Raw genomic sequence first — 26,630 nt, 5'->3', positions numbered from 1 at the left:
TTTCTTTTTTTTTTTTTGAGCAGAGGAAGGCTCGCTTTTACATTCTTTTTCACCACTTTACCTTTGAAGTTAATAAAAAAAATTGCACACGAGTTTGAGAGCACTACCTGCGGCATGTAAATACATGCGCGCTTGGTGTAAAAAGAACGGGTAGAATCCCAGTGTCCAATATATTGGACATCGTACTGAGCCGATACTATCAGGGCTATTGAAAAAACGTTTAATTCTTTTCACCTTCATAACCATACTGACTTATTCTGAAAGTTAAAGAAAAATCTGTGCACCCAATGCATTCCCGGTCTCAGGAGGATATAGTTGTAACTCCAAAGTTTCATTATAGAACATCGCATCAACTTTAATGTGATTTTCAATGCAAAATTAAAATGATAAATCATCATTTCACTGGTAATGATAATCACTGGTTCACAGGAAAGGAAAGGAGCAGTATCTGTCACACTTGTTCTGTGGACACCTGAACTGCGCCGTAAGGAAGGAAAGAAGGAGGGAGCGAAAGTGGAGCCATGGTGGTGGGCTACGGAGTAATTTCGAACAGCACTGACATCGCACAGCACACAGACGCCTCGTCATTTTGCCTCCATCGAAACACAGCAGCTGCTGGTCGGGATCGAACTCGGGAACTCCGGCATAGTAATCAGGCATCTCAAGCACTGTACCACTGCAGCGGGACTCATTTCACTGGTACTATTCTTAATTTTCTCACTAAAAGGCAAGGTGCTTTAATTTCTATTGCGACATGTTCTGGACAGTTGTCACTCGTTTTACAGCTTCACCACTGCATACTTTGCAGTCAGTCTTTCACTGTTTTTACTTACACTGTTCTTGCCTCTTTTTTTAGTTGCCTTTTTCTATCACTTCATTTACTGCCACTTTTGCTACCTGCATTCTTGTCTGCCATTATAATAGAAAAAAAATAAGAACAGCTTAGAAAATCAGCTTGCCCAGTATTCCCTTCCTTACTAACTTGTCCGACATGGTTGACAGGGGCTGGCTGTTCCAATCCGCCTTTTTCACAAGGCCGCTCTGCGCATGCGCTTTCTCTCCTGGTTGAAAACAAACCACCAACCCCAGCTGCACATGCGCAGTTCTTGGCGTCTGCGATTGGCGGAGCCGTAGCTGATCTCAGAGGCCATGTGTAGTTAATATTAGTTACAGGTGTATGCGATAGATGGCGTTAGCTGTCAAGAACACACGTGGTCATTTAGCTGGCACCAAGGACATTTTCAACCAGTAGCAGACGAATTTTCAACCACTCCCAGAGGGCGCCACATTTAGTGAAAAAAGCGGATTCAGGAACACTCATGTTGAAATGTAGTCCTAATAACAGTGAGGGTTCACAGTTGGGGAAAAGCACCATCCACTTTTTCAGAGGTTGTGTGTTCTTTCCTATAAGCAGAGATACAATATTTGGCTCAGGTTTTCATAAAACTTGATGGGCTAGGTTTGTTCACCACCTGCAGCAAGTGTTTCAAGGCCCGCTCCAAAACCATGCTGCTTTGTCCAATTCTGACCACAACCACTAGCAATGTGGTCACTTGAGAAAGAGAGAGAGAGAGAAGAAAGGGCCTTTTGCACAAGTGCCATAACTGCCACGAAAACAGGCTGAATGAGTGTGCAGGGAGGCATGAATAAAAAGAAAAAAAAAAAAAACACATTTTTCAATGCTAAAGAGGACAGATAGTACTACCCAGAAAGCCTCCGTACATGCTACAAAAACAAGTGGCATTTGAGAGGAAAAAAATTTAACATCAAGTTCAAAAAAGGCAATGAGATTCACTGCTTCAAGTACTGCAGGTCAACAGCATCTGCCAGTAACAAGCACATTACAGAAATAAAGCAACAATTACAAAAGTACTACACTTTGTACAGAAAACCACATGCTCCATGAGTGAAAACAAGTTGACATATGTATATTAGCCCTAAGGGCAAGTAACAAGTGACAAATAATGTTTATTTTTATGTACCCATACTTCAGCCATTTGCAGGCACATGCATTGATCAGCCACAAAAGTAGTCTCATCCCCAATATCAACTTCGTGAATCACAGTGGCACAATAATTTTACATGGATAACAACATGAAAGCAAGGTGAAGCAAAAGCCAGTAAGAAGCCATAAGTTATAAATACCTACAGTATCTTATTTCAAACAATACATACAGCCAACCAACCATGACAGGTTTGGTTTAGACAAATTATCAGAAGCTGCCTGAAAATATGCGAACACTGGTAAACAAAATTTGTGTTTTGAGAGCAAGGAACAATGCATTTTCTTTCAAATTGAAACTGCACACTACTGCTGTTCTACCTTTCTCTTACAATTGACTATTACACTAGCAACCAGTTATCCACAGGCACTAACACAATGATGCCGCTGAGCAATGTATTCCAACATATCTACTTCATTGTCCCACACATAATGCTGATTTAGCAAAATTATTTCAATAGCTGCACCATGGCTCACAGGTGGGCAAATTAATGAAGATGATGTGAGCAGCACACCAATTGTAAGTTCTTCAATGTCAATGCAGTTTCTTTTGCCACTCCAAAGTCTTGCAGACATGAACAAGACACTCGAGCATGTAATGTAAATGTTGTAATGTGGATTGCTCATGACATAATGGGCAATGTAAATAAGACTTCATTATACTGCACCATAAGCAATATGTACAGTAAAGATGCAGTTGGCATATGCAACAATTTGAAAGTGAAAACAATGCTCAGCAAAGTCATCTCTAAAACTGCTAAAAAATGTAGCAGGCCACAGACCTGCCATTTTGAAAGGACAAACACACACCTCAACTTCATAAAACTCTGTGCACAAATAAAAATAGCCGCTACAAGAACTACTCGCGTGTCAAGCGTGGTATGTACACTCAGCATCCACGAAGTTCAGAGAATTACGAGGGACTCCCTTGAAGACAAACTCAGTTAGAGTCTTGCTAATCTGTTCAGCTTACCAGGCATCCACCTAAACAGAAGTTCAACCACTGATTAGTGTAAGAGTATACAGGCGCCATTAGTAAGCCCGTAATTAAGAATAGCACACGTAGGAAGGGCTTTGCAAAAGCAAGAAAAATGATTTTCAGAAGCCTCACACTACGCCTGAAGTTAGCCACCCAAATGTCACTGTTTCCAAGCCTTCTGCGAAGCTGTTCTGTAAGATAGGAGGACTTCTCAATTTTTGCTGAAAAATGTTTACAACCTTTGTGCTCATGAAATAGGTTTTATCGTGTTTAAAAAGCAGAATTACACTGGAAGAACACCTATTACACTCAAAGAACACCTGCTTGTACAGGCCTGTTTACTGTGCTTCTGTGGCATTGCAAGAGTTCGCACTCGAAAGGTGATTATGTCACTGTTAAAAAATTCACCGAACATTCACCTTCGTGACAGCCTGTGAATTTCAGTGACAATTGAAGTGGTGTGAAATGCTGATGCCAGTCGGGGCCCTTAGTAACTGTGGACAGGGTGTACTGTATAGGCCCATCATGCATGTAACCGCGTGTTTTGCAGTTATGCATTGTCACTCATACATTCATATAGCACAGGCATCTGATTGAAGGTTATTACAATAAGCCTTGACTAGCCGATTTATTGACAACCTCGATGTAGGCTTTATTGGAAATGTCTAATGTCATCATTACCATATATGTGATCAGACCTGTGCACTGTGAGGGCTTGAAACTGTCATTTTTTCAAAGCTGTGGCGAGGTGTGCTGCTAGCCTGTTATCTTGTGAGTAGCAGTGAAAGACAGCTTCCTTGTGGCCAGTGGCGTTCATGTAACCAAAAGACACGGAGGCCGCGCCGCTCAACGAGCCTACCATTTCACTCGGGCTTGTACTACTCCATCTACGCAGTTTATTAGGTTTAATAACAACAATAAAAAAAACCAAGCTCATGACAGCTGCTCTTGGAAGTGGCTAAATGGCAGACATGGAAGCAAGCGTGGCTGGTGGAGGTGTGGAAGCGAGGCACTCCAGTGCTGACGCCGCATATCCAGCTTGTTTGCTCCCGTGTAATTAGGATGCAATTTAATTGGCAATTATGCTATTTACAAGAGTGAAACTAACAAAAAAAAGATTATATTTTGGTGAATTACAAAGTGCCGAAATCAAGATGCCTGCACCCTTCTGAATTTTACAGACTGCACTTTCTTTTTAAGAACCCATGTGCACAGGCCCATCATGTTGGCATAGTGGTTAGGGTGCTCGACTACGAAGCCAAGTGACCCAGGTTTCATCCTGGCTGCAGCAGGTGTGTTTCAATGGAGGCTAAATGCAAGGCACCCATGTACACTGCAATGTTAGTACACGATAAAGAGCCCCAGGTAGTTGAAGTTGTCCAGAGACCTCTGCTACAACGTTTCTCAATAGCCGGTGTTAATTTGGACATTTAACTCCACCAGCCAATCCCATAGACCCGCCATGTGCACAATTTTAATGGCTCATGTTAGCCACATAGCTTTCTTATATTTTACAGTCAGTGTCTCAACTGCTCAAACCATTGCGTATGGCAGCCTTCACAGAAAAAAGGGAAGGCATGGGGAAGGTGGAGAGGTGGAAGGAGCAAACAAGCTGTGGCACAGAGGGAGCAAACTTGCAAAATGCCTGCCCTGACATTGTACAATGTGATCATATTGTTGCTTGTGAGCATACTGTACCCTGAAGGAATGGGAAAGCGCGTGATAACAGACCATGCTGCTGCACAAGTGGTATATGACATGCCATAGGCAGGCCAAGAAAAAGTGGCGGGCCCATCTTAACCACCAAACTTTGTGTAGCAGAATGCAAAGTCAACAGGTACCGGCAGAGAAATGCTGCTGAAGCCACAAAAAAGGATGCAGCATGAAGATCCACCCTATACTGTAGGGGCATCCGAGGCAAGCAAAAGTCAAAGGAGCCATGAAAACATTTCACAAGCAATTCTAAAACATTTCATTTGCCATAGCTGGTGTATGATAATTTGTGGCTCTGCAACATAATGGCATTACCAGTGGCGTGCCCTTTTATACTGCAAATGGCATTTCTAATAGCTGACCACGTGACATTGTAGCTATGCACCAGCTGTCGCCGAATTTCGTATTACACTGCCGTAACTGTGAAAACATATTTTTTGCACCATACTCGCGTGAAACTACAAAAACGTCCTCGAGTTGTTCGGCTTATAGGAAACCCAAGCTGGAGTTTGCTCCGCGATGCAAGCACTCTGTTTCTGATGGAGCGGAGAGAAGCAGCAAAATCTATGCGCAGCCGCGGTCGTGTAGTGCACGGCTGACTGCGGAGCCTGCGCAACCCGCCTGCGCGGGTTACCAGGCGCGCCCGCACGTGCACACATAGCAGAAGAAGGAGAATGAGGAGGAGGAAAAATCGTCGCGTAGAGAAGCGTGGAAAGCCAGCGCTCTTTGCCAGAGGGGCTTCTCATTTTTTTTTGCATTTTTCGGTTCCTTGGCTGACAAAGAAGCTGGTTGGAAACGTGTTTTTTATCGGGGCTTTCAATAACGAGATGTCGTCACTGCACGCCGCTCCAAGTCCTGGAAAAAAAAAACCAGGTAGCACCGAACATTTTGTGACATAACAAATACCATTTAGTAGAACATTCAAAAGAAACATACTAATGTTGACTTCTGAATGTTACTATAGTATTACGTAATGTTTTATGTTGTTTTTAAGCATTATTTTACTGTTACAAAGAAACATTTTAATATAATCTCCTACACATTAAAATAACGTTTGAAACATAACTATAAAACAACATAGCAAATATATTTCAAACAACTGAATTCCGGCACTTCTGAACTTTTTTTTCCCATTAAACATGTTTTTTCTTAATACTACTTCGCAACTAAATCTTTGAGATGATGCCTGCCATAGAGTGTACGCATAGCAGTTTGCTTTAATGGTTTGGTGCTACCTGGGGAGACGTGAACATTGTTTTCGAAGAGCGCTTGTTGGCAGGCTCTGAGATATAAAAAAAAACATGAACACGGATTCGGTATTTGAAAGCGAGGCAACAGTTAGCTTGAGGAACCGAGGTGGCACCTCTTGTGTTGTTAAGGTATGGGAGGGTGAAGAATAATGCGGAGGCCTCGATGTCTCTGTCCATGCAGTTCAGAGAATGAAATGTGCAGTCTCCTCACGGAGAATTAATGATAGGCATGTACACAGCGACAAGTGCTTCAGGCGCTGGTTGGGGAGCTTCCCTTCCCTCTGTGACCGCTCACTTGAAAGGGATCCATTCAACTCTTTGAGGACAGACGTCTTAAGCAATCCCTCAACATGGCCAATGAAATTAAACATTGCCACCCACAATTCGCTTCAGCACGGTGATAACTACATAGAATGCTACCGGCATGGTGCCTATTTTCGGCGTGTTTTTGGATCTGTTCCCTACAATGTCACAAAACATATCGCCATACACTGTGGTTCATGATGACTGACAGTGGCCAGGGGAATTAGTTCGCTGCTGCAGCGCTACTCTCCAATATCAATGACTTATCTACTTTTAACGATGAATGGGTTCTAACGACCTGAGTCATTGAACAGAAGCTTAGGCATGCGATTTTTGAGACAGTTTTTTCTCTCCAGGAGACGAACAGCGAGGAGATGCCTGACGACTTTCGATGCAAGCAGGGACAGCTCTCCAGGGAAACATTTGTCTTCGTAGTTCTACAGCTACTGTGCAATCCCTAGTTCAGTTATCTGCTCGAGCGAGTGCGTAGTGTTTGAGGTCCGGAAGAAGGATTGCGTATGAAAATACGATTGAAACAAGTGTTGTTAGAGGCTGACTCAGTTCCGCAATGCAGCTACGCGCCGCCAGGGACAAAGTGGTGTGAGATACGAGCGGTACGAGATACCTTAACCAAAAGGGCCGACAACCACCCTATTACAGTTTACCACACAAGTTGTACAAAAACGCGCCACAATGATTAAATTATGGCAGGCTTTTTTGTTTCTTGCTCCTTTCTTTCCTTTTCTTGGAACGCGACGGCAGCGGCCAGAACGCAGCAGGAGGAGGAGAGCAACAACTGTGCGCACATAAATATGCTCTCGAATGAAGCAATGGGGGAGGGGGGGTGGGAGAAGATGACACGACCACACTGCACAGAGGTTTTGCCAAGGCCTCCACGGAGGGCGCTGGCACAAAGAGCAGCGCAGCGCTCCCTGACCGAGGTTGTCTCCTCTATCACAGCTTAACAGAGTTTGACTGGAAGGGAGTCCACTACATAAACCTCAGAATGAAATTATTTTTTGAATATGAAATCACACGGAGGCACACCACATGCTCATTTGAGTGTGCATGCTCGCTCACCTTACTGAAAAGCAAGCTGCCGCCAGCCTCAACTGTTCAATGCAAGGCATGCTTTTGCATGACAGATCAGGTAAGTGACAGTACATAAGACTGCTTTGTAAGCACACATATAATTTTTACAAGGATTGTGTCGGTCGGTTACTGCAAACGTTGTATCCGACGACACTGCATGTACCAACGTTTCGGAGCAAAGCTGGAGCACGTTCACCTTTTGCGACAATTCAAGTAACGCTGTGACATGGTAAGAAATGAGCACAAGCCAAGGCCAAGTTTGGGTAGGTGGCACTGCTTACTGGGAAATGTTCAAAGAGAAAACTAAGAATAAACCCCATTTTTTTTAATTAATGTTCTAAGCATGCATTGAGCTATTGTGTGTATTTGGCTCTGACAGGTACTAGCGTGGCCATGGCTTTTACGCGTGACAGCAGTTATGCTGGAACCTTTTGCTCTCCTTAAAAACGAAAATTGGTTATGAAGTGGTTAGGGCATTAAGGGACGCAGGTTCAATACCAGCTGCAGCAGCCACATTGATCGACGGAGGCGAGGCTCAGGGTGCCCGTGCAATGCGGTGCAAAGCGTGCATGTTGAGCAAAGGTGGTCGAAATTATCTGCCCTCTGCTACAATGTCCCTTACAGCCTAAGTTGTTTTGAAACACTAAAGCTTATGGGGGACACTTAAGCTCCACCTTCAAAGGTATGAAGTGACAGCGTAGGCTACCACCAGACATATAATAAATAATATAATTAGTTCACAGGAAGGGAAACACGCAGTAGTATCACACTTGTTCCTGTGGTCACCTGAACCGCACACCACAAGGAAAGTGAAGGAAGGTGGGAGTGAAAGTGGAGAGAGAATGAGGAGCCGTAGTGGAGGGCTAAGGAGTAATTTCGACTACCAGGGGATCTTTAACATGCACTGACATCGCATAGCACACGGACGTCACTGCGTTTCGCCTTCATCCAAATGCAGCCACCAGCGGTCGGGATTGAGCCCAGGTACTCCGGCGCAGTAATCAGGCATCTTAACCACTGCACCACCGCGGTTGGGCTGACATATAAAGCCCCTCTTTAACTAATCCGTATGAGCTTGCCTGCGTGGCAAAGGGGTAGCATGAATGCAAGTGTCCTGGAAGGCTGATTATGACATCATCCTCACATATGAAAGGAGAGGCCTGAGTTGGCAGCTCCAGCCAAATGCAACGTCAGGCAACCCTATGACCAGTCAGCACGCAATCATGTCACCTGCCAGCTACTGCCTGCTAGTGTCATGCTCGTGATTTTTCACTGACAACACCAATATCAGCACCAAACACTATCTCGTTCAAATAAAATTGTAAAATGGTTTATAGGTAATAAGGACAGGTGCACTATCTGTCACTCTTCACTGTTGTACTTGAACCATGCCACAGGAGAAGCTGGGAAATGGGAGAAAGAGGTGTCATAGTGGAGGGCTACAGACCAATTTTGGCCACATAGGTTGAAATTATTCTGCAGCTCTCCACTGCAGAAAGGTGGACACCTGACCAACACCATCAGGTGTGGTTCAGGTGTCCACTTAGTGTGACAGATACCGCACATTTCCTTTACTGCACACCAAGCACCCTACGCCGCATCAATAAGGTAAAAAAAAGTAAAAACCGGTTGTCATTATTTTGGGAAATGAAAAATGCAGCCAAATGACAGTGCCACCCAACTAATCTGAAAGCAAAGCTAGCTTACATACAATCAGCAAGTAACTTTTCAAGAGGAAAAGGAGGATAGACTCTTCTGTAGTATGCAAAAGTCTAGAGCAATGCCAAAAGGTTTCATCAAAGTAATTCTCGTAAATGTTTACCCGTATACAAGTCGACTTGAATTAAGTGATAGAAGAATTGGTATATTGAGGTGTAAGCTTTCTCACTCAGTGCTTGTGCTTAAGCACAGATGTGTGAAACACTTGACTAAAGTGAAAAGAATACTAAGTAACATGCATTATTAAAACCATCACAGAAAATGGGCTCACTGTTCTTTTTTAGGTCCAATGCACCGCCTATATCAATATTTTTCTTTTTTTTTTCAATGAAAATTTCCAGGGTTGACACAGAGAGCCACAGCTTAAGATGTGCACTGTCATTTAGATTAAAAAAAAAAATGCAACTTCCTGAGCACCCAGTGAGCTGACATATCTTCACACATTCTTCACATGCAGGTTGTTACAGTCTTAATGACTGTCTTATAACAAGGATCACTCAATGACGACACAAGGTCAAAAGGCAAAGCACCTATGGTGGTGACCATGACACTGAATGGAGACTTTAAGCTAACATTTACATCCACACAAAAACACTAGCTCTTTTATGAGTTTCAAAAGCGGACATCCTGAAAGAAAATGGTTACATATAATTCAATGGATTGCTGACAGTGGCATTCTCTTTCATGATCTACAGCTACATGCTCTGAGAAAATTTTCACCACTGAATTGACTATCTACCTTAGCGTTATCACTTCCAAACCTGATGCTGCCATTTCCCGAGTTCCTTTTATGAAAGTGGTCCGACTAACAACTGATCAGAAAAGGCACGCACAGCTTACTCTTTCGTACTACAGTAATAAAGAAAAATCGTTATTCACATTCGTCCGATTTCTTTTATACTTTGCCTTATTAAATTAAATATGCATGTGAGGATTATATATGCCAACTCAAACGAATCTATTCTAAAAATGACTCCTTCATAAGGTTGTGTCTTAAAGGTTAAAAACAAGGAAACTATGCAAGACAACCAACATACTAAAAGAAGCATCTAGTACAGTGACTGCTTTTACAAAGAGTGACTACTTTCCCTTTCAGAATGTTTCCTCTTTCAAGTGCCCCAAACAGATCTGTGGCCACACTGTAATTGACTCAGATCTGTGTATGGATTAAAGAAAGTTCACCTGCTTGCAAGTCAGCAAGAGGTGCTAGAAATGGCATCACAGAGCATTTTTTCCAAGGCATAGGCACAGGCTCATATTGTGAAAGCCCTCCTAGCCAGACGTAACCGGATGAAAAACACAAAAAAAGTCATGGGGGTGTACCGCTGTACTGAAGCCCACACCGTGCAGGGCTTCAAGGGTCAGAGGGGGCCTCCAGCATGGAAAGAAGAAAGTTGTCGATGGGTGTGTCCCCAATGAGCTTGAAGAAGAAGAGATGTTCGAGGCACTTGAGGCCAATGCTGCGCAGAGCTGGCAACCGCAGCAGCAGTTTGGCAAAGCGCCCAGGCTGGTCTGGGTACTGCTGCCGGCAGTGCTCTTCCAAGGCGGCGTACACTTTCTCCCTCAGGGCCTCAACTTGCGCAGTGCTCCGCAGCCCCTTGGCCTCTGCAGAGACAATTTGTCCACACTCTTATGAGGGGAATCTATGTGCTGTACTTCATGCTCATTTAAATATGCTTCCCACTGCTCTTGCAACAGAACGCATCCCTACTTCTAGGAATGCACAAAGGAAGAAAAGCTGCAACCCATGTTGCCAAGTGCAGAATCCACACTGGAAATTATGCAAGTTATGGGACAGATGTACAAGTCCTCATTTCTTGCATGAACAACCTCTGGACGGAACTTGCTGCCTGAAGAGGTTAACAAGATTGAACATTTCATATTGGCCCTAAACAATAGGTTTTAAACAGACACTGGGAGCTTTGACCATTTTTGTCCTCATTTTGCATCTTTTTGTGGGTGATCTTTGTTACTGGAGGTGCTGCAGGTGTGTCCCAAATTTCTTGCTGTCCATTTACATTTTGTTAGGAGTTTTGAAAATGATTATATAATATGTTATATGTATGAAGTGATGTGAGCTCTGTGTTCTTGTATTTTACTTTTTAATCTTCTACTTGGATCAAGTAAGTCTGCAATATAATGAAAATAAATAAATAAGCAATCTCATGTGGAGAAAGACCTTAAGCATAAGAACTGCACTTAAGCCAGGTGCACAGACTTTCAGTCACTTGCTGATCACTATGAGAAAATACTGGCACCGAACTCCACTAAAGGCTGTGGTGTAGGCCTGCTATGTGCCTTAAAAGCCAACTTTATTAAAATTTTGTGACATGAAAAGAGCTACCCCATGTGGTGCAGAGGTGAGCATGGTTTTTAACACTGAGCAATCATGTTTAGTGTAGAAAACCATCCTTGGGATATCAGCAGTCACATGAGAAATGGTTCTTAAAAATCGATGTTTTTCAATATGAAAACTGAAGAAAAATAAAATAGAAAAAGCAATTATTACTCGTCGCTATGAGAGACCAAGAGCTCATTTCGTATGGCCTGGCGAGGCTCATCTGTTCACCATTGCAAATATATGCCTGATGGCAAATGTCTGGAATAAAAAAAAAAATATGCCGGTTGTGGATGTCGCCTATATTTTGCGAAGTTTAGTGACAGCATACACCAAATGTAACAAAATGCAGGCCATGTATGTACAGTAGCTGACAGAAACACAGACCTTGCTTCTATGTTTAAGCTTTTTTTTGTAGCGTTGCTTGAAGAAATAGAAATAAATGCTTGCTGCCTTTGTGTGCGGAACAAAATGTAAATATAATCGGAACATGCATTTAATGTACATTTTTATTCACTAGGCAACATGTCACAAGATTCTGACCTCCGCAACGTGGTGCATATTTTTCTGTCCAGGACTAAACATTAACAAATCAAACCCAAAAGCGCTGTATGTGTGAACTACTGCATATAAAAGGTACAGTACATATTTTAATTCACACTTATATGGCTTTATTGTCCTCATGACAAAGGGAGACATTGAGGAGTGGCTCTCTTCAAATTAATGATGTGCATTTTAGCCTGAACATATAATGGGTTACGGATTATCTCACATTGTTTTAGCACACTGGCACTAAGACCTCGACTCCCACATTTCACCGATGCTTGCTTGTTTGTCCGTTCCTACTCGTAAGCATGGGAATCAAACCTACTGAGAATGCCCAATAAGCATGGTCGGCTGCTATTTCTATGCATGCACCCAGTGCAGCCCTTTCTCGTTGGCTCTCGGCGGTAGCACTCACAATGCGAAGCAGCCACGCACTCCCAGTTTCCCGCTAAGTTGACACACCCCGTAAATTCTTACGGCATGGTTAAAGTGGCACTTGATAGCTACATCAGGTGGTACCTCACATAATGTGTTAATTTACGACTGTACTCTAATGAGCATGTGAAACTTGAAACCAAAGTGGGATCCTAGTGGCTAAATTGGCTGTCAGTTTTTTGTCAGTTCACATGTCTTGTTGAAGGGTCAGATAGGCAGTGATGCTTTTCCTTTAAGTTACATCAAATCGTCACGTTCTGATATCCTTGAGGCTGTCACCAGTCCACTTTTAATAGTGCTGGTCGCTTCGACCAGGACGCAGTGCACATGCACACTGATTGACCAGTAATTTTGTTCACAGAGGCTAAAAATTCCAATTGGGACATAAGAGACAACCCTTAAACATGTGATAAAATTACTGGTAGTGCATAAGGAAGCGCTATTGCAAAGAAAAATAACAGTTCGAGAGCATGAAGAAGCAACCGGCTGAGCTGAGGGCCAGAACAATTGCCTTAAGGAAGGAAATGAAAGCTTACACACTAAGTGCCAGGAAAATGATTCTGCTCTCAAACGACTCAGAAGCAGAATGGTTCCAAGTGAGCGATCTCTCGCAGCACCAATGTAGAAATGTGAGGCCTCCAAGGGAGACAGGATGAAAATGTTCTCGACAAGGTGACCTCGATAGGTAGCATCACAGCCGAGCTTGCAAGTCCTGCCAATGATGAGGTGTGCCATCGTGTACCAACTCAAGAGGGTAAGAGCAATGTATTAGGGCAGTTAAAATGTTCAATGGCAAACAAAAAACAGACACTGAGATGCTGTTATATAAAAGGGTGCATCAAACTGTAATCTAGAACAGCCACCTGAGAATCGAAAGTGAAAAGCGGGTATTTTTTTACTTAAGGATGATAACTGAAACAAACGCTCTTTTTCAAGAATTCCTGAAGACCAAAGACCTAGCTAAACTTGCAATATTTAAGAGGTACTGGAACAAACTAAACTAGAAAATGTGAAGAGATAAAAGCACTATGGCAACCACTCTTTCGATGCTGCAGAAAAGGAGCGTCCAGTACAAAGTTTGGAAACTATTCAACCATGTTTTAACCCTTTCACTGCAGTTTTTGTCTGACTGCTCCTTATTCCCTGCAGTTTTTTTGTTTTGTTTTTGCATGTTGGCCGGGCTCGTTTCTTTGCAAGTTAGCTACATGAAAATTTTATGCTAGTAATATACTATGATGCTGTGCAGAACATGTAAACATTTTTATTCCACTCGTCGGGTTTCACCTTCATCCTCGGATTCTTGGGTGATAGGGGCGCTTCCTTGCTGTCTTCAAACATCCACTCCATCTGTTGTCTAAAATTTACCCTACAGGATCTATGTGGCCTCTCCATAGATGGCATAACATGCCCAGGGTATTTTTGCACGAAAAGTATCAGAAGTGACAATAAGTGAGTTAAAGAGGCAACACGAGTACACTCGGGAGCAGCAGGGGTGTACGTGTGGGGTCTCCCGAGTTATCTCGAGAGTGGCAGTGAAAGGGTTAAATAGACAAACGACAGGGGAAAACACTTCTAAATTGACCATAGGTGATCGAAAATCATCTGGGATTCCCCTAGTTAAGTATATTTCAATGAACATTCCTCGGAGTAACAAAACCAGCAGCCGAAAACTCAGCTCGGCTTGCTCCAATACCAAAGCAAGGAAACACTATTTCTTTGCCTAAAGGAGGAAAGAAGTCTGTCCCATGCTTACAGATTCAGAAATAAAAAAAAGGATTAATTCTTCTGAAGTTGATGGCCTTCAAATGAAGGCAGTGAAATATGTTATTGATATTGCTGCACCTCATCTAGCATACATATTAAATCCGGCTCTTGTGTCTGGTTTCCAGGATGAGATGAAAGTTGCTGGAGTTTGTTTTCTTTAAGGGTGTCGATAAAAATGATCGAATAGTCACGGCACTTACTGTAATTTCCAAGTGTTTAGAGATTATTCTTTTCTGCATGCACAGCTTCTCCACTGAATATAACATGCTTTCAGACCGTCACCATGGCTTTTGCAAAAGCAGGCCCATGGAAACAGAATTATTTACTCGGAAGGAATTAATAATTTAAAATATTAATGAATGCAAACTTGCTCTCAGAATTTTCACTGACTACAGTCAAGAGCTTCACGACCTAAACCATGACGTATTTATTACACAAGCTGTTCTGTGGCCTCCTCAATTTGGCTGCACTTTCTGCACTAGTTCAGGCGGTGCGGCACTTTCGCACTCGATTTGTCAGAGCAGCTAGTGGCACCTGTACTGCGGCACTCAAATTGACGCCATACTGCACAAGTTCTCCTGCACTTCTGCACTAGCCTCCCCATCAGTTCTCTTCCCGTGCAAACAGTACAAGCTGCTTGGCGTGCTCCGTAGCAGACAAGCAGCAAATGACTCCGCTGTCATGTTACTTTTAAGAAAAAGCGCTTCGTGTGTTTGTTGCATTTCCTGCATGCTAGATTGACTGCTGTGGTTGACGGAACGTGATGGAGAAAGTGCAGCCAAATCGAGTACACATATGGTATTCGTAGAGCTGGTCTTACTTTGTTTAAGTCTTTTCTTTAGAACCGCCAGCAGCATGCTTCTAATGCTCATAACAATTTTATTGATTTCTGGCGTGACCCAGCGGAGCACTTTGGGGCCCTCTTTTTTTAATGTTAATGTCAACAATATCGTGCAGAGGGAAGCAATGCGCACTAATGTGCTCTAAGGAGACGACACGAGCCCATTTCTCTCTGGTGGAAATGTAAATGAAGTAAGAGAAGCCAGGAAAGAGCATTCAACAATTTGGGATTGGTCAAATAAAAACTGCTTAAAAATAAATGGAAATAGATCCGAGGCCATATATTCGTGGCCAGAGGCAATTAGGCACAGATAGAAAAGACAGGCTGGTCCTAAGAGACGCACATGCAGAAATTGTTCAGAAACTTGAAATCCTTGGTGCCATGCTTTTCTTCCAGACAAGAGCAAAACCTCAAATTTTTCATGCACTATTTTTTCCTCATATAAATTACTGCTCATTGGTTTCAGCCACAACCGCACAAGCACAATCACACCAGCAGAGCATCAGCTGATTGAAACAGAGCTGATGTCTTTTCATTATACGAAAAAGGGAGATAGATTCGCAATGTCCAATTACAGACCTGCATTAATTACATGCACACGCTGCAGGCTATTGAAAACATTATAGCATGGTATATTTGGTCTTAAGTGAAGAAAGGATAACTTATCACCACACCAGTAGAGGCTCAAGAAAGAAATGTTCACTTCTACGCAATTAATGACAACTAAGCATGACTTTCAAAGACACTTGAAGACTCTTGTCTGCTAGATTCACTATTTTATTAGATTTCTGCAAAGCTTTTGATAACACAGAGCATGGAAAATCGCTCTACCAGTGTTCTAACACATGGCAACTTTTCTATGTCCTAATTTGAACCTCCTGGGTGCCACAGGGCAGTGTATTAGGCCCTTTGGTTTCAATATTATGTGTAAGGATTTAACGCAATTCCCAACTCTGTTTCCAATCGACTATCTGCAGATGACTGTATCCTTTATAAAAGTATAACCTCAGTTTATGATCACGAGATATTACAGAAATGCATTTTTTTGATAGAATAGAGATGAGAAGATAAGGTTATAGAACTTTACAAAGAAACCAGTGCTTCTAAAAGTAACTCGTAAAAAAACATACTATTTTCGAAGTCACTAAATGTAAATGTCTAGGTGACACTGTTAACTATAATCTATCATAGAGTACCTACATCTCAAATATTTGTTCACTTTTTGCAAGCCTTTGTGTTTCCAACCGTAAAACTCTAACCAATTGTGCTCGCTGCTAGTGCACAATAATTCGTGATTAGCCCCAAGCTAAACCACCCGGTCATTTGTATTGCCTTGAATAAATAGAGAGGAAAACAGTAAGGTGTAAGCTTTGGTAAATATAAAAAATGCATTGCCCTGCTAACTGTATGACTGCCAAGAACATTCCACCCCCTAGAAATGCACAGGAAGATGACTCGTTTGCTCTTAATAACAGGTGTTTCAGCAAACAGTTTCATAAATTTCTAAAAATAAGGAACTCAATATAGAAAAAAAAAAGAATTGCAGGAATGAACCTCAGTACCGGCGAGCACAATTTACTGCAAAACTCTCCAAATCAAGCAGATAGTTAACTGAAACTCAATGAGTAATTTTTAATTAATGCAGTCCAGTTGTTAGTGCCACTGGGAGTTTGAAGCTGTAAACACGACGATCACAGATTGGCCCAGATTTAAAAATGAGTATGTGACTAAGCTCCTGTGTTGCGATGTTTACACTATAAAATGCATTTCAATTGAAGAAACTCAGATCAGAGAAGATAGGATGAATAAGCTGGACAAAGGGTTGCTCTGGGATGAGTGCCGGTGACTTCACTCTGTTGACAATGCAGCAGGAGTGCGACTATGGCATCACCATTTCACAGCATTTGTACAAGTTTCTTGTAGTCCATCACTGCCGTGCAGGCCTCTCGTGACAAACGTCTTCTCGGAAATGTGCGGTCCTATTTTTCCTGAATGATGAGTCTGGCATTGTCGCATGCTTCCCACACCTTTAGTTACTTACTCTTCAAGCATTAGTTTTAGCTCATGTGATGAAAGACGTCCTACGCTAAAAATTAAAATAAAAGTTATATTGCACAAACAAATTGGAAGCCTGGTTGATGACTATAACAGCGAGCGTGACTGGCCTTTATGCAATCCAGCCATCAACAAGGGGCACATTTTTCTTGTGGCCTTACATTGAACTTATGGCATACGTGATGGTGCTACACATGCTCTAGTACGAGACACATGCTAGTACGAGAAGCCAAAAAAATGCAGCCGCAAAATAACTGTGTACTGTCTTTTATGAACAAAGCACCATTTCTATAAAAGTGCATAATTAAATATATTGCCTCCCATGAGCAGGCTTTGTATTCTTTTACTTCGTTTTACCTGTTACATCATGAAACCATGTACTGGCCATAGCCTAATAAACGAGATGAGAATTCCTGAAGTTTGTTCCAAGACCATGGCCTGTACTGAAGCCAAGGTTTGTGCTATCTGTCATTGATGCATGCTGCCTTATTTTCCACATTGCTAGCATTGTTTCTCCACCTTCTGTTTTTAAAAGCTTACGGGGAAGAGCAACTGAGCAATGAACAACTAGAAGGCAGCAATAACAGCTGTATGCCAGAGCACCTCTTACGTTCCGATGGTCGTATAAGAAATACATGCACATAAAATGACATTAGTACTTTCTTCTCTGTACTTAACAGGTCAGGTGAGGCAACCCGTCGCGCAACCAGGCTGGCTCTCATTGCATTGGGTTGAACATGAAGGGCAACTTGTCCGGTCATAAAATGTACAGTCACCGACCTTCTAAAGATTGAGCTTTCTACTCTCTCTTAGAGATGTTAACAAAAGTGCAGAGTGTGGCTCCAGGTAGTTCCAATAACCAAGAAACCAACGAAGCTTGACAAACCAACCTTAATGTCCCGGATGTCACACCAAGCAGCCTCTGCGGCTTCACTTCCTTTGTTTTGGATTTGCATTTTTGCCTGTTTTAAAATTGTTTGGAAAAAACGGCGCACCCTTAAGACGTGGACAGCGAAAGATAGAACGATACAAGATGCTGTTTTTTTTAAATATGAATTACCAACCACCCTTTCAAGTTAAAATTATTTTCAGCCTGTTTTTAAAAAAAGTTTTAATTGCATATTTTAAATGAAGTCCTTAAGAACACCTAAAAGCCATTAACTCACAAAGATTGAAAAACCATTAGAAAAAAAGTCATGAATAATGCAGGTTAGGCCTTTAAACAGGCTAGGCAAGGAAAATTATGCACAAACACTGCTTACCAGGATTAAAAAGTACCACGGCACGCAGGCATCCAAGCTCGGTGCGATCCATCTTCATCTCACGCATCTTTGCAACCAGTTCGGTGAGGACTCTATCAAAGATGGCCCCAACGCCAGCCCCATGAGCACTATGCCGTTGCACCACAAGACCTGTTGCAAGCACAATGCCGTCACGCACGTCTACAGAACGGTGGGAGAAAGCAGCAATGAGCAGCTCGTTCCAGCCAGCCTTGAGCAACACCATGCGGTCCTCAAGGGGAAGTTCCTCAAAATGTGGAATGTGCTTGGCCCACTGAACCAGCTGGTGCAGCTGCCGATCTGCTGCTTGACAGATGCTGCTCACTGGGTCCTGCTGCTGTGCACTCTCCGAGAGGGTCCCCGTCTGTGACTCGACCCGCAGCTCTGCCTCCAGTATGCGCTCCAGAGGCATCTCGGGGGGTGCTCCGCCGCTCGTGCTCTCCACCTCACTGTCAGCACGGTCCTTGGTGCGCTGCCGTTCTTCTTGGACAGCCTCTCGCTTCATGCCGCATGCGAGGCATTTTTGGTAGCGGCAGTACTGGCAGCGGTTGCGCTGCCGCTTGTCTATTACACAGCTGCGATCCTCTCGGCAGGCATAGCTCAGGTCCTTCCGCACTGTACGCTTGAAGAAGCCCTTGCATCCCTCACAGCTGCACAGGCAACATGGCAAAAAGCCCACATGCTGTGACACTCACTGAAAATGCACAAGAACTCTTTCGGAAAAAAGAATAAAGCTATGCACACACTCTCTTTGGTGGAAGCGGGGGCCAGGTAAATGCCACAAATGAGTTACACACTGCCTCATCACGTGTATGCACCATAAAAACTATGCTTTTGTCTGCATGCAAATGAACACCACCAATAAAATGTGACATGAATTTCACTAGGTAGAGAAAGTGGGAGAAAGAGAGCTTTAAGTAACATTCTCTTTTAAGAGAAGTGTCCTGACTACTGATGGCACGTAGTTACAGAATGGTGCACTATGCAGTAGCTTTAGGGGGCCAAGTTTCATACACCTTTACTCAATACACTAACACCTTCAATGCAGACTCTAATACATTCACTGTACCATCAATCACTGGTGGCTCATGTCCCGCGCGCAACCTATATGGCCACAATTGCTGTCATGCCATGAAGGTCTTGTTTAGGCTTGGTTTATGGGGTCCTAAAGTGAATCGGGCTAGAGAGATGCCGTAGTGGAGGATTCTGGAAATTTCGACCACCTGTAGTCCTTTAACGTGCACTGACATCGCACAGCACACGGGTGCCTTGCTTTTCGCTGCCATCGAAACATGGTCGCCGCAGCAAGGATTCGATCCCACATACTTGGGCACAGTGGTCGAGCGCACTAACCACTGCGCCACCGCAGCGGAGCTCATTGCTTAAAGAAGCTGGCTACACAAACACACTGGACAGTCACGTAGCGTCAAAGAACATTTAACTGTGGCTCATCGACGGGCCATGACACACAGGTGCCCTGGAAAATGGTGCTGCAGTGAATATGTTAGCGATCTGCAATGACGTTACTGTAGGAACTCCATGTGGCATTGTCAGCTTGTTTTCACAGTGACCAATGTAATGCATAAGAAAGTATAGAGTGCAGATATAAAGCTATGATCTTAAAACGGGCTACCTCTTGGACTAAACTTATTTTCAGTAACAGATACTTCGTTCTAATATGTCCCAATATTAGACAAATTTGGAATGGCATTATGCAGTGCTTGTTGGTTGCTTCGTGTGCATATTGTCTTGTAACACTAGTTCACGAAAATATATCTCATGAATTAGTGTTAAAAGACCAAGCTAAAGTTCATAAATCCAGCAACGTAATCTGTCCATGGGAAACCTAAAAATATTCTCTTTTCTTTTTTTTCGTACACAGTACACAAGTGGCTTTAGTTTTATGCAAGAGAATGAAGGCATATTATGAGCAGAAGAGAACAGCAGATGGCACATGTAAATTGAACTACTGTCTTTTGTACAACTTTAGTTCAGCAAGAAATATAGTTAATTGAATGTGTACATTATACAACTCGAGTGAAAGCTGTTTGCACATAACATTTGCCAAGAGCTGGCTCATGTTTGTGCCAGCAGCCTCAACCCTGCCGTTAGCTCTACATAAATGTCCGTAATGCTGTAAGGACACACTTCACTCACCTGTACACGCCGTAATGCTTTCCTGAGGCTCGATCTCCGCAAATGGAGCAGAGGTGCTTGGAGCCGCTCAGTGGGTGGTTGGGTGGATAACGCGTGCTGGCTTGTTGCTGCTGCGGCTGCGGAGTCGCCGGAGGACCGTTGTTAAGCTGCCGGCCATCCAACGGTGATCGGCTCGCCGAGGGCGCGCCGTAGCCGCTCAGCAGGAAAGACGGCTGTGGCGGCAAGCTGCTGGAGACTCCGTTGGAGGCCCCGCCGTTGAGGCCCGGCGCTGCGCGGATGCCGGGGGGAGAAACCTCAGGGGGTTGCAGCGGTCGCGCCGGCCACGAGGCCGCGGGCCCCGGGGAGCCATACAGCAGAGCCGTTACAGAGAGCTTGGGCCGCTCCTTCTTGTACATGCTGCCGACGGCAACAGGTGCGCACACGAGAACCGGCCGCCGCGCGCCGTACCGCTACCTGCTCGTATACTAAACGGCCGCTGGGGAGGCGCCACGAGGCAGCCTTGGCCACGGGCACACGTCGACGAGGCTCGGGTGGCGACCTTGAGACCCGGGTTCACGAGTTTACAACCGCGAGTCAACCGCTAAAGTTGTGCTATCGCTGGTCGACGATGAGTGGCAGCCTACCGCAGGCACCGGGGAAGCGCAGTGACGCACCTCGGGACCAGTCGGTTGTCCTTGAGTGGCGACCGTGTACAGGTAGTACAGCCGACTCTCGCTGCGCAGCTGTCCGGACTCTCTCCCCCGTGGGAGGCACGCCAAAGGTGACGAACGCAACGGCGCCCCGGGAGCGAGCACCGCGCGCCTTTGACTCCTCGACCGTGAATCCGCGCTGCAGAGCAAGGCGCGTCTGCCGAGCATTGAGCCACAAACAGGCGCGAGGAGCACGCATCGTGTCTCCGCTCCCGGGTTCACGCACCGCTGTGGCAGAAACCTCATTTGCTAGAGTCCGCAACGCGGCAGCGCAGCCTAACCTAACCTCATAAACGGTAAAATATCCAAGCCAAGGTACCGATCGCGGTTCTGCAGCAGAAGTGAACAAATCAATTTACGTTAGCACTCGCTGCTATTCGTTCAAAAACGCAAGAACGAAGCTTGTGTATTCCGTAACGAAACACTTATCCACTGCTGCGAAACTTATATCAGCATTGCAAAACAAAGCAATGGTAAGTGATGCTACTATAGACGCCTTTGATAAACAATAGACGACCGCCCTTGAAGGACATCAGCCTGACACTGGGTCAGTGAACTTAATAACAACAGGGGTAAAGGCGTCTGCTTCCAGCCCTGAATAGAAACAACCTACAGGGTCTCACCTCGTTCCTGGGTGGCCATGGGCTCGAGGCCGGGCTCAATTCATGCACATATTAGTTAATACTGCACCAATCAAACCCACAGATATTTCGTTGCAGTGCCCAGCCGACGGCATCAAAGCGGAATTCTGGGTCGTAGTGGGTAGTGGCGCCATCTGAGATCGTTGTGAGGTACTGCCAAAAATACTCGCCACCGGACCGGACTGCTGTTGCTCACGTAAACGCGGCATGCGGCGTATGTCGGCGTTTTTGCGCCCTTCAGTTCATGTGATTCCTGCTTGTCTCATAATCGGAGGCGTCATTGTGGTGGGTTTGCATGCCGGCCTCGTGATCGCTTTGATTTTGGTCAGTGTTGTGTTTGCCTGTCCCTCATGGAAACGTTTGCCAAGTGTACTCAACTGCGGCGATGCGAAGTCGACGCTCATGACTGCCTCTCCTGATTGCCGCTCTACGCCCATGTTACGACGTGCTAAGCTAGTTCGTGCTTTGCAGTCGCCGAAAGTGAAATGGCTTATCATTGCCTCGGTGGTAGTATTGATTATTGAGACAACTGGGCTGTACACGATGTGCTGGGAAACGTCATACTCGCGGTTTACGTACCCGCTGGAGGTGAATGCACGCGAGCTCCTCCGTGCACTGGAGGAGGGCCGCTCGCCGGGTGTTGTTCCCATCAACTCCTACAAGCGCTATCGCTTCAAAATTCGCAACGAACAGAAGTGTGCCGAAGTAAATGGCACAGTGCGGTTGCTTCTGCTCGTGAAATCAGCCTTAAAACACACAGCACAGCGGGATGCCATTCGTCGAAGTTGGGGTTTCGAGGCCCGCTTTGCGGATGTTGTCATAAGGCGCGTTTTCGTGCTCGGCACTGGCAAGCCGGAGATGCAAGACGAAGTTGACGCCGAATATGCTCGTCACAGAGATTTGGTGCAAGCGGATTTTGTGGATGCCTATTACAATAACACCATCAAAACCATGCTTGGGTTCCGATGGGCTTTCGAGCACTGCCGGAAGGCTGAATTTGTTTTATTTGTCGACGACGACTATTACGTCTCAGTGAAGAACCTTCTCAAGTTCGTTCGCAATCCATGGGGACTCTCGGCGGCAGACTCTCAAGAAGAAAACACTCCCGCTCCGTTCATTGGAGACGGCCGCCTTTGGGCTGGCTTTGTGTTTCCCCGCTCTCGGCCAATGCGCCATCGTTGGAGCAAATGGTACTTATCATTGGACGAATACCCCTTCTCGCGGTTTCCGCCGTATGTGACGGCGGGTGCATTTGTGCTTTCGCAGCCAGCACTTGGTGACTTGTACCAGGTGGCTCAGTACACGCGCCCATTTCGTTTCGACGACATATTCTTGGGGATCGTGGCGCACAAAGCCGGACTGCAGCCTCTGCACAGCGACGCATTTCGTTTCTGGGGCCGGCCTGAGACCTCCCATGAATTCGATGGCCTGGTGGCTGCACATGGCTTCGACGACCCCGAACTTTTAGTGCGTGTCTGGGAGCAGCAGAAGAGCCGCGGCCAGGCGTAACCAGTTGTGCCAACAGTTAGGTTTTTAAAATCCGTCCATCATTATGTTATAGAAAACTGTTTACTTTAATAAATTGTTTTGAATATGCGTTTTTGCTTGATTAGCCGCCTTACTGCTTCAAAATTGGCGCGAGGCAGCTTGATTTGCGCGTTTTCTGACTTGGCGAAATGCTTTGGTCAGAGGGACACTAAACTCATGGCTTTTCTTTTTTCCTGGACAATTCCACCTTGGAAGGGGTGCAGTTTAGGCTACTGCACAGTGATTATAGCTTCTGCGAGATGCATTTTCGGGCGAATTAGTTTTAGGGGCATGGCAATATTCAAAATTTTTGGATAGCAAATGGAATGTACACCTGTTTGTTCGATTCGCTAAACGAGCCAAATAGTGCACGTTAAAAATGCTTGAAGGTGATAGATTTTGCCGTCAATTTCTTGAGTAGATTGTACGCAGTTCTGATCGAATTCTCTATAGTTTTCTTCTGCTTCTGTAGTTTGACTTCCCCACCCCCCTTGCTTCATCATTACTCGACCTTGGGCTGGGCGGGCAACACACCCCTTGCACTTATGCACTATACGCCAATGTTATTAAAACTAAGATGCTATACACGGACCAGTCTTCGTAGCCTCAGCATCGCATGCAGGTGTCCAGACCCACCTTTTACGCCTAAAACCCATCTCGACCAAAGTCAAGAAGTCTTCTTGAATAAGCTCATCGCCCATGCGGCTTACACACCACGTATTATGCCTACTCCCCGTTACCCCCATCCATCCATCCTATTCACTAAGGAATTTTCAACTCAACTCTTTGACGATTTGTTTAGAAAATAGGGTACACTCCTACGCGGCACAGCGTGCTGCCGCGATCAATCTGCACGGGATGGAGGTCAGCTCCGTGGCGGGTTCCATTAGTTGGGCGGCTTGCATCCAATGCTCTAAGTACCTTTAAGCACGCTTTGATATCCGATCTCGGTGGCCATAGGTCATACGTTATTCATGTCTAGCAATACTGATTTCCCTACACGCCCTCAGCCTAATTGTTGGCTAAGCCTAAGCCACTCTTATGGCTACCAAAAATGACTGGCTCCCAGACAACCTTCTATAGCTCTGCAGCCAAGGCTACGCAGGAACGACGGTTCTTTGTCCCCATTCCATTGGGTTCGGCTTAGCATAGACTATCTGGATATGGTCCCCGCGGGAGCATGTACAGGAACACTACCTTAGCATAGCACTAGCGATCCCGCACCATCCCTCAAACCCTCTTCAACCCTCCGCACCCTAAACCATGGCCGGTCTCGATGCGCGCCTCGAGACCAGCCCATTCCTAAACTGAACAAAGAACAACCCACTCAGCATGCCAGGAGGACATAGACCCGTCTCCTTCCTTTCACCGCAGGGGCACAGAAAATTGTCTGTTTCTACCTTGAACTCCCCGCCGAGCCCATTTAATTTAAATCACCGGGAAGCTGGGCGCCTCGGTGAGCGTCAGAGGATAGGGCATCGAGGTGCCCTAAGCGGGGAAACTCCTGTGCGAATTTGCAATCTGAAAGTTGCTAAACTTGGGTTCGCACTGGGAAGAGGAGCGAACGAGTCAGCATGCTGCTGTCAGATCGCTGTCTCGAGGCCGCGGGAACTCGCTCAGGTACTTGGCGCTGCAGAGGTTGCAAACATGATGGGCGTTGTAGTCGTTTTGATAGTGGAAGCCAAGGGCGATTTGGTAAGCAGGGGTCGGGGAAAGGTCCTATAGTTCGGAGCTTCGGCATGTAAATATAGGTATGACCGTCGTCATGTGCGAGGGGGAGGGGTCAACTTTTCACAAGCCAACAGGGTCTATCTATGCCCTTCAATATCGGAGGGTGGTGGAGGTCTTCCTATAATATATATATATATATAGGTCGCCTCTCGTCTTATGTCACCACTGACTCGTACTGCACGTTACTACGGTCAATATACACGCGTAAGGCCACTCTTCAGGTCGCACTACTGGTCCAGCATATCTGTCATTCACTTAGGATTCCCGCCCCAATGTTCCTGCTTGAATAGTGGTGCAACGAATCGCATTTCCCTTCCTCGCCGTCGGTTATGGCCAAATTTCTTGTACAGCGCACGTGTCAGCTTGACCTCGCTGGTCTTGACGTCATTTACGCCGCACTGCACCTGCGACAGGTCGACTATATTTTGGGTGGCGATTACTTTCGTCTGAGCTTCCCAAACTGAACCACAGCACTTGATCCGCCAATGAGACGTTCATGCATCGGCTTGGCTTTCGCCGTCGTGGGCCAGAGAGCCGAGTATCCTCAAGCATGCCACGCGGCAGCCGCCACAAGGGTTATGTGCAACGCGCGTCGCCATTCATCTCAAAGGCGTCAAGTCGTCGCGTCACGCCTGTCCATATTTCGCGCTTAAGCCGAAGTCGCTGAGTGCATTTCGGGGATCGCGACAGTGTCTCTGTAGACAAGGTCGTTTTAAAGTAGCCGCAGTGGGGACCGCCACCGGAGGGGACGTGCACGTACTATGGGCATTCACCATTGCGCGCACATCACACCTGACCTCAACGAAGCCTTACCTGCCTCATGACTAACGTGAGCAGGAAGTGTGCACTAGTGGCAACAAAAATGTAACGTGTTTCCGTATCTAAATTGTGACGCAACCGTTCCCTGAACTGCGCTCAGGATGGTGGCACATACCATTTCGCAATTCCCATCTAGCATACATCTACTAATCAAGTTGGGGGCCAGTTTGCGGATTCAAACCCATGGCATATATGTACAGCTGTTGTAAAAAATGTAGAGCCAAGGGAATCTGCTTCTGAGCCAATTCGTGCGGCCTGTAATGCATTTCCAGTGTTCCGATTCTCTTGATAGTAAGATTTTTGTCCTAGCCTCTCCAATAGGAAGGAGCTCCACTAATGCTAAATCAGCGCCACTGCACCATTCAGAAGCAGATCCCTTGAGTTCTATACTTTTGACAAAGGCTGCACCTCCAATTGTATACCGTTAACTGTAAGTGTAGGCGTCCACCGCCTACACTTACAGTTCCGCAAAAACCGAACCATGCACGTTAAAGATCCCCAGGTGGTCGAAATTACTCCGTAGCCCTCCACTATGGCTGCTCTTTCTCTCTTTCCACTTTCGCTTCCACCTTCTTCCCTCTCTCTATGGCGCGGTTCAGGTGTCCACCGAACAAGTGTGACAGATACAGCGCCTTTTCTTTCCTGTGAAGCAATTATTAATATTAAAGACGTTTACCACTTTATCGAGTTCCGAGCTACTCTCAGTGGCAAACTGCCGAGCAAAACCATACCATGCCACGCAGTGGTTT

The 26,630-nt window shown here is 45.2% G+C and overlaps 2 protein-coding genes across 4 annotated transcripts; one reads left to right on the top strand and one right to left on the bottom strand.

Annotated features, from left to right (window-relative positions):
• On the bottom strand, window positions 1–21,924 carry LOC146202007 (retinoic acid receptor RXR-alpha-B-like). Of its 3 annotated transcripts, none has more exons than XM_084587902.1 (4): window positions 21,787–21,924; window positions 20,475–20,742; window positions 18,300–18,967; window positions 1–10,663 (listed from the first exon to the last, which is right to left on the bottom strand). In XM_084587902.1, the coding sequence occupies exons 1-4, from the start codon at window positions 21,803–21,805 to the stop codon at window positions 10,413–10,415; spliced, it is 1,206 nt and encodes a 401-aa protein (XP_084444028.1). In that variant the 5' UTR covers window positions 21,806–21,924; the 3' UTR covers window positions 1–10,412. The 3 variants fall into 3 exon arrangements, with proteins under 3 accessions (XP_084444028.1, XP_084444026.1, XP_084444025.1); XM_084587900.1 differs by lacking the exon at window positions 21,787–21,924 and having other exon boundaries at window positions 1–5,549; window positions 10,382–10,663; window positions 20,475–21,405; XM_084587899.1 differs by lacking the exon at window positions 21,787–21,924 and having other exon boundaries at window positions 20,475–21,405.
• brn (beta-1,3-galactosyltransferase brn) lies at window positions 21,874–23,400 on the top strand. Its single transcript, XM_084587903.1, has one exon. The coding sequence runs from the start codon at window positions 22,012–22,014 to the stop codon at window positions 23,311–23,313; it is 1,302 nt and encodes a 433-aa protein (XP_084444029.1). The 5' UTR covers window positions 21,874–22,011; the 3' UTR covers window positions 23,314–23,400.
• The last annotated feature ends 3,230 nt before the right edge of the window (window positions 23,401–26,630 follow it).

Source organism: Amblyomma maculatum, chromosome 1, assembly GCF_055883805.1.
Source record: "Amblyomma maculatum isolate TAMU_Amacu chromosome 1, ASM5588380v1, whole genome shotgun sequence".
NCBI classification, from domain to species: domain Eukaryota; kingdom Metazoa; phylum Arthropoda; class Arachnida; order Ixodida; family Ixodidae; genus Amblyomma; species Amblyomma maculatum.
Note: the sequence above shows the minus strand (reverse complement) of the source record. Positions and strands in the feature narration are given on the sequence as shown.